This window comes from Tympanuchus pallidicinctus, unplaced genomic scaffold (assembly GCF_026119805.1).
Source record: "Tympanuchus pallidicinctus isolate F22 unplaced genomic scaffold, pur_lepc_1.0 scaffold2, whole genome shotgun sequence".
In the NCBI taxonomy this organism is placed as follows: Eukaryota; Metazoa; Chordata; class Aves; order Galliformes; family Phasianidae; genus Tympanuchus; species Tympanuchus pallidicinctus.
In genome coordinates this window covers 39,255,680-39,264,404 of record NW_026294721.1, presented here as the reverse complement: position 1 = coordinate 39,264,404, position 8,725 = coordinate 39,255,680, and the positions used below count along the sequence as shown (strand labels likewise).

The 8,725-nt window shown below is 40.7% G+C and overlaps 1 protein-coding gene across 1 annotated transcript; it reads left to right on the top strand.

Moving 5' to 3' along the window:
* LOC128080725 (interleukin-8) lies at positions 1 to 3,123 on the top strand. Its single transcript, XM_052683264.1, has 4 exons — positions 1 to 204; positions 979 to 1,114; positions 1,732 to 1,815; positions 2,312 to 3,123. The coding sequence occupies exons 1-4, from the start codon at positions 144 to 146 to the stop codon at positions 2,340 to 2,342; spliced, it is 312 nt and encodes a 103-aa protein (XP_052539224.1). The 5' UTR covers positions 1 to 143; the 3' UTR covers positions 2,343 to 3,123.
* The last annotated feature ends 5,602 nt before the right edge of the window (positions 3,124 to 8,725 follow it).

The following is an 8,725-nucleotide window of genomic DNA, read 5'->3' as shown; positions in this document are numbered from 1 at the left end:
ATGCTAGCAGAGCCCTGCACACGGGCACAAAACTGTATAAAAGCAGAATGGGCCTCCCTGTTCAGACATCAGCACTCCTCTGACAGAAGAGATCACAGCTCCACAAAACCTCAGCTCAGAAGACAAGCCAAACACTCCTAACCATGAACGGCAAGCTTGGAGCAGTCCTGGCTCTCCTCCTGGTTTCAGCAGCTCTGTCGCAAGGTAAGTGAATCCCTCCCAGTACCCACAGGACTGCAGCACTATCTTGGCACCTGCTGAGATGTGTGTCCTCAGAGAGGCAGCTTTCTGCTAGTTTCTGCAAGTTCATTTCTTTTGAAATGTTTTCAACAGTTTTGCTTCGGACAGAAATTTACTACTGTAGCTCTTGTACTGAAGAGTTACTGACATCTTGTGGGAAATATTTTAAGGATGCTAATGAAATTAACTTTGGTTCTGTATTTCATTTAAAGCTTAAGTTGGCTAGAGACAGGATCTTCTCTAAAAGTGTTTGAAAGTTGCTCTACCTTCCCACAAAGGGCAGTATTTTCCCACTTAGTATTTCCTATTTGTTACTTAATGATCATACTGTTTCAGTCAAGCAATCTACAGCTGCAAGTGAAGAACAAACAATATAAACATAGCAAAGACAGGCCTCAAATTAGGGAAAAATAGCAGGGCTCTCTCTTCTTCATACATGCCAGTATGTCAATCCAGATACTAAAAGATGCAATTAATTGCACAGTGTTGTCAGTCAGTAGAAGTAAACACAAAATACGTGGTTTTACTTTATAAAGACATGTTGATGTAATTTTAAATGTACTTGGGCATCAGCTCCTCTGAAAAAAATAAACAACATATTTTTATACTGTGAGGATTTAGGCACCTAGAACAAATGTAGGACTTCAGCATGTTGTTAAAAAAGAGCAGCCATAATCTCTGGCTGATACAGTAATGGTAACTGGCTCTCAAAGTGCAATCTTCCTTTTGTGCTCATAGGTAGGACCCTGGTAAAGATGGGGAATGAGCTGCGGTGCCAGTGCATTAGCACTCATTCTAAGTTCATCCACCCTAAATCCATTCAAGATGTGAAGCTGACGCCGAGTGGCCCCCACTGCAAGAACGTTGAAATCATGTAAGTAAATCATCTGCAAGGGCCTCTCTTTTCCCAACCTACATTATGCTGTGGCTGTGGGCTTTTAGCATAGTCTTTCTGAACTTGTACATGCCTGAAGCAATCATCAAGAACGTGATGATCTTAAAGATGCCTTCCAATCCAAGCCATTGGATCTTTTCAGTATTTGTTCTATGTGGTAGAACATGATGACTAAGACTAGTCAGTTCTTAATGCACGAGGTAACAGTTTAGTTTAAATCCTGCATTTACTAGGCAGGCAAAACTCCCAGTAAAACAGATCTGTGGCTCACTGCAGAGAGAAAAAGTAAGTTATCTCAGGCAGATGTAGGGAAGCACTGAAAGTAGTCCGGTCTAGAGTAGCACAGACTGGGAGTAAAATGCTGCCATCCATGTACTATCAACATTTGTCACTGGATGTTTCACGCTTGTTTTGAGAATCCTTATTGTTGTAAGCAAGTTCTAAACGAATACCTGTATTTACTGAGGAAAATTTTGAGGAATGTGTGAGTGTTGTGAGCGTAAGCACACAAGCTCTAAACATGCAGTACTATATTCTGTGTATAAAACAAACCCATGTACTAGTTTCCTGACTTTTCTTTCTTCCTTGTTTTGCAGAGCTACTCTAAAGGACAGAAGAGAGGTGTGCTTGGACCCCACTGCTCCCTGGGTACAGCTGATCGTAAAGGCACTTATGGCCAAGTAAGTCCCATTCATTCTCAGATCAGGCAGTTAAGTTGCAAACCTCCCAAAAAAGCCAACTTGTGAGGTTTCACAGTGTAAGCTTCCATTTTCTCTTACTCAGAGGTAAAGAATGGGGAAACGTTGCTTAATTATACAACTGGGCTCTTATGTGGGCCCTTCTGCAACGTTCTTGTTCAACGACGATGCCACAACTAAATAACCAGCTTTGATAACCAGCAACTCCATTTGAAGGAAAAGGAACACCTCATGATAAATGGGGCTTTTAAAAAATTACCTTCCCCTTACTTTCAGTATCCCATATAAATAATTCCAAATAATTTCCAAGTTAATGAATTCTTTGATACGAGTGAATGGTGCAAATTCTCTCTGTGCCTTGAGACAACAGATAGAGTTGGAAATAGATCATTTGCTTTTAACTGTTTATGCAATGCTAAGCCATAACAATTGCCTTTGAAGCACCTTCTAAATCACCTTTTTCCTCACCTCATAACAGGGCTCAGCTCAATTCTGATGCACCACTGTGAGAAAATTCCAGACAGGAAAAAGCCTCAGAACTGCTCCTGATTTCCACTGGGAGAAACATCCAGAGAAAGCATCGTGCAGCATTCCATCTTCCACCTTCCACATCGGTGTCTCATGTTAATTGTAGATCCTTGTATCTATTTATTTATTTATTTAACTGCATCTATTTAAGGAAATCTTTCATATTGGTCAGTGCTGTGGGACTCACTGTCCATAGAATAGGAAAAGTGGCTTGCTAGGGGAAATGAAGCTCCCTTGGAAGCCACTTCAGTCAGACACGATCAGTTGAGTGCAATGCACTTACAGCACAGCTTGTTTGTACTAAGACCTACTGTTCTGCTACTACAGCAGCAAACTGGTAATTCCTCCTGCTCCCCTGGAGTGCTCTAGTATGTTGTGTCAACAACAGTTTCCTAGTCACAGTCAGCTCATGCCGACTGCAGACTGCAATTTACAACTTCAGAAATCTCACCTGCAGAATCTGTAAGACTGTGGGTTTGGTATTTATTATGATTTCCATGGTATTTATAGATATATTTATTCACTAGTTTCTATACAAGATAGAGATTACAACTTTTGTAATTTCTACGGGATTTGCTATTCTTAATGATGAATACTCAAGAAACATTCACACCCATTACTCTGCATAAGGACTTGGTTCTAAGCCTAATTCATGAGTTATTCAGCTAATGGAAAAAAATTGCAGCATGCATACACAGAATTTGCTTGTGAGAATGTAATTCTCTCTTACAATATATTAATAAATATTTTATTTTAAAAAATCTATTTTCATTTGCTTTATTTAGGAACAGTTTTCTTCATTTTTGCCATTCCAACCCAATTTCTGGAGCTAAAATAGCAACTGTTGTACTGTAACTCTCTGTTACGGTAACATAACATTACTGAATGCAATATCAAGCTCATAGATCTGGGAAGATAGCAGCATAAAATGCTCACTCTTCTGTCTTCAGGCTGTTCCCAGGCACTGGGGACTGCTGGGCTGTAGTTTCTTTGCTATAAGTAAGCTTTACACTTAGATGCTAAGTCCTTTACAATTATCTGAAATCATCAGCTCAGTGTCCAATAATACACAAATAAAAACCAGCAAAATGCTGGACATCATCAGGGAAGGAACTGAGGATGACTGAAAGAGGTCACTGGTTTATTGTTGTACATATAATTTCTGTGTGCCCTCTGTGTGGCTGAGATTTCTGCAGATTGAGAAGTCGGTACCTAAGTTGGAAAAGTATTGGCAATGGTGAAAAGAATGGAGCAGGAAAAACTGAGAATGTGTTTCAGTTAGGAGAGAAGGCTAGTGAGAATTTGAGCAAGGTTTACAAAATAATGTAGGCAGCTGAGGATGTGACTGTGATTCATCAAATCCTACTTTTTAAGGTACTTGATGAATGTTGCAGGTCAGTGAAAAACAGGAACCAAGAGTACATTTTTATACAGCATATAGTGGCCTGCTGGCAGGAGGCACGCAGGATCAGATACTAAAAGGAAAATCGAATGATGTACTTCTCACATTCTACAACAAAGGGCCAAAAGATGTTAAGCTTCTCTTCAGTTAGGAAAAGGGTTAAGATTTCAAGAGGTTTTACCTAGAAACGAGAAATTTACAAGAGAGCTACTAGCTGTTTTGCGAACTTAAATCTAGAATCAGAATGGCTTGGGTTGGAAGGGACCCTGAAGATCATCAAGTTTCAACCTCCCCTGCCACAGGCAGGGCCCCAACCTGTAGATCTAGCACTAGACCAGATTGCCCAAGACCCCATCCAACCTGATCTGGAGACACTTCCAGGGATGGAGAATCCACAGCCTCTCTGGGCAGCCTGTCCCCGGGTCCTCCTTCCTCCCCTTCTTCCAAATGGCTGTGATATTTCTGTTTTTTCCAGTTCTTGGGGACTTTGCCCAACAGCCACAACTTTTCTAATACAATGGAGAGAAGTTCAGCAACCACATCAGCCAGCTCCTTCAGGACCCTGAGATGCATGTCATCTGGCCCCATAGACTTGTATACATTCAAACTCATGAGGCGATATGGACTTGCTCTGTCCTTACAACTTGGTGGGGGGGGGAATTTATTCTCCTAGGTACTGCCTAGGGGACGTGAGAAATACAAGAATCCTGGAAAACAGTGAAAACTGTGCCAAAAAACTCACTGAGTACCTCAGCTCTCTCCATATCTGGCGTAGCAAGTTCTCCTTTCTCATTCATCAAAGGAAGTATGCTCTCTTTGTCCTGCCTCTTCTGGCTAATGTACCTATAGAATCTCCTCTCATTGTTTTTAACATGTTCAATTCCATCTGCACCTTGGCTTTCCTAATCCCCTCTCTGCAAGTCTGGAGAACATCCCTGTATTCTCCCCAGGTGACATGCCCTTGTTTTCACAGCCAGTCAATCCCTTCTTTTCCTCAGTCTGACCAGCAGGTCCTTGACAAGCCATGCTGGTTTCCTGCCTCCTCTGCCTGTTTTCTTGTTCAGAAAGGCATCTTTAAAGAGTAGTCAGCTTTCTCCACTTCTTTACCTCTAAGCACAGCTTTCCAGTAGATCTTATCTAACAATTCTTTAAAGAGTATAGAGTTCACTCTCAAAGTTCAGAGCCCTGACCTCACTCTTTGCCAGGCCCATGTTCCTCAAGATCATAAGAGAATTCAAGGTCTGGTCCTGCTTCATTTTGGGACAGGAATTTAAACCTATTTAGGAAGGAGATCTAATAGGCTACTCTGCACATACTTCTTCAAGCATTTGCAAGAAAAAAATTAAAACTTCCTAAAGTAAAACAGAGTATACAACAGAGACTGACTATAATGTAACTCCAGGTACACGGCTTTTCCACTGGATACAGCAAAAAATGGTTAGATTTCTGTAGTATAAAACACACACAAAGTTGAAAGAATCCTTACTCATCAAATGTGCTCCTTTTGAAGTAGTCAAAAATCACTTTCCTTATCAAATTATATACTGTGGCTGAAATAGGTTTGAAAGACCTTGCAGCTTTGGTTGAAAATAAGCAGCAGCATGACAAAACTGCAGTATGTCTAAGTTGGATCAAACTGTCTGTTTGAGCAATGGGCAAGAGAGAAAACTGTGGTACGAAGGTCCTTGTAATTTTAAAGTAGTGTTTATCTGTTCACTTGAGGACTGCAATCTTTTACTTCACCTTTACCTGTGGTCTGGATATTTTTAAAAACCAAAAATTTTTGCCCAGTAACTTTGTGAACATTTATGTTCACAGGAGAATTGTCTTTGGCTTGCTTCCTGAAGATGTTGCTCAGCGAGATAGATTTCTGCCCTCTGCAAGACCTATATTGATACAAGTTGTAACAATACAATATTATTAAACTCATGATTGCTCACTGATGGATATCCCTGCCCTGCAATTTGTTCAGGTAACAGAAAAAGCTGTCTCTGAACTAAAGAGATTTGTAACAAGGAAGTAGCAGGTCCTGCTTGGAATTGGTCACTGAATGTGTGATGTACTGTGAGAATCCTTCTTTGTTTTTTGGCTCAAAGCTTGCTTCCTGAGGTATTTCTTGTGATAAGACTCTGAGTGACTTGTCAAGGAGGCAAGGGATGGGTGCTAACTGTGTGACAATCAATATCGCTTTGGGAACATTTGCAAGCCCCTTCCCCCAGAGCTGCTCGCTCTGTAGAAAAGCGGAAGAGAGCGCTCAGGAGTGTTCACTGGCAGAAGATCTGGCCTGTGACTAAACTGCTCCAGCTTAGTATGGGAGGCTGGGGGATGATACCATTGTACCCTGCGAAGGCAAGATACAAGTTGGTGCCTCCCTGCTTCCTCTTATCTGCTGGCAAGGCCAGAAAGATAAGAACTAAGGAGGTTCCTGCTGAGATCCCAGAGCCAGAAGCTGCCACCGCAAGAACTGACTCAATCACCTTGGGTTTGAGCTGTCACTCAAAAGACAGCTGACTCAACCACTTTGAAGCACTGAAAAGGGGCCATCATCACTGTGGTCGTCGTCGTGGTTGTCAATAGAATGACTCCACCTGACAACCCACCACTACTAAAGATCAAAGACTGAACTATGAACCTCGCTGGATCCATAGTGGTGACTACGCCCCTCTTGCTTCCTATAAAGACTCCTTGCTTCTTCTTTCCTATCCTTTCTATCACCCTCCTTCCCTTCCCCAGTACCCTAATTCATAATAGTGTCCGTCCTCCCCTTCCCCATTTCCCCTGATTAAGATTTGTAATAAACTGGTAGGACCAACATTTGAACCATTGTTTCTTAATCTCACGCCAGGTATATAGATAATAAAAGAACCTCCTCTCCCTCCTATAAATTGGAGCGAGACATGTACTGAAGAGAAACTTGCATGTCATAGAATCAGAGAATGGTGTGAGTTGAAAGGGACCTTTAAGATCATCAGTTCCAGCCCATCTGTGGGTGGAGGGGACACTTCCCTCCAGATCAGATTGCTCAAAGCCCCATCCAGCCCAGCCTTGCATACTTCCAGGGAGGGGGCATTCACAACCACATCTTTGCTAGGCAACCTGTTCCAGTGTCTCACCACCCTCACAGTAAATAATTTCTGAGAAACTTCTGCATAGATAACATATCTCTTGGAAAACTTCTGCATATGCAACACAAGTAATGTGTATAAACTGAAGACTTTTTTGCATAAGCTATGCACGATAGGAGGATTCCCCCATACATGCAGAGCTGATATTAAAGAATGTCTGCTTTCTAACACTCCAGCTTGAGTTTCCTGCTTGGCTGTCCTATATTATCAATACAAGTTTGGCACCTTTTTGAGTTGTTCAGCCATTTCAACTCTTAGCAATGCACTGTGTGCCCTACAGTTATTACAGCATGCAGCAGCTGTGGGAGAAAACAGTACCCCTTAAACATCTGCCAGCTATTTAAGTATGTGTGGGCACTTGTGTGTATATTCGCATCTATATAATACACTGCAAAACTGAATACACAGTAAGGAAGATTCAAAACATTTGCATCACAATGAAAGTAAGGACCCTGGGATTTCCGTGTACCCAAAAATATTTTTGTTTGTCTTCTCCTTTTGCCAATTGCATGCAAGCTTCAGCTCCCCTTGGCCACTTAATTTAAATCTGAATTGTACTTCTACAGCCCTGACAGTAGACTATTCAGTGTTATAGCAGCTGCCTCCAACGTTTCTCTCCTTCCATCCTTGTAATTAAACACAACAGAGGTAATTATGTGTTCTTTCTGTCATCAGCTGTTTTCCTGTTCCATTACTTCATGTTCCTTCATAACAACTCTCATTTCCTACTTTCACCAACAATTTCATTCTGGTGACAATACTACCATATCAACAAGCAAACAACAACTTTACATCATTCCCCTTTTCTCCCTACTCTTCCCTCACACGACTGGCTGCTGTATTTTCACTCTTGTATCATACTTCCATCATGAAGCAGATTTGTTCTCTCAGGTTTCATGTTTCATTTCACATGCATTTTCTTAAAATACCAGAAGCATATTACTCTCTAATATTTAAGTGTTGCAAGCCATCGAGGAAGTCATTGCAAGAAATACTGGGAAACCCCTGAACAAACACTCTAAACTCTTCCTTAAAAGAATAGAGAATACAAATACTGGCATGCTGGCCTCCTCTTTCCTGGCTGAGCTGCATATTGCCTAACACAAATATCCTGGATACATATCAGGTGATTGATACTTTCTCCACGTTTTTAACTTTCTTTTGTTTTATATATTGCTTCCCATTCTGGGAATTTTTTTCATTTTTATGTTGTTACCACTTAATAAGGGAAAATTCCAGGAAATTTACACATAGTGCTGCTTGATATTGCTCACTTGTTACAAACTTCGCATTTATTCTTCTTTGTAAGAGGAAATTATGTCTGATGTCACTGGAAAAGTTTCTGTCTGAAATCAATCTTCCACAGACTTTTCAGTCAGCAAATGGATTTTTTTTTTTTAATTTCTGTGTGCAAAATTTGAACAAGAATTTTGTCACCTGTAAAATTAAGCCTAAGTCATCTGTTGTTGAAAATTGTGAATATTTCTTTTTTAAATATTAAACAAAGTTACTTTTAATACTATTACTTAGTCGCAGTGAGCACATAGGTGCCTTCACCATTTCTGTGGAACTCTAGAGAGGAAGATATTATGAGCGGAAGAATCTAGAATGCAGGCTGAGTGTAACTCGGGAATCACAAAAGGAATAATCTTTTCCTTTAATCTGGCCAAATGTCTAGCAAAAGTTCAAGTCCAGACTCTGTTTCTAATACAAGTGCATATTTAAAGTACTTACGATATCTTTATAAGAACTTTTCTTCAAATTCATCAACATTTTTCTTCCTCAGCATTCTGTGACAATGAAGTTTCTACTATTTAATCACACCTTGTAGAACTAC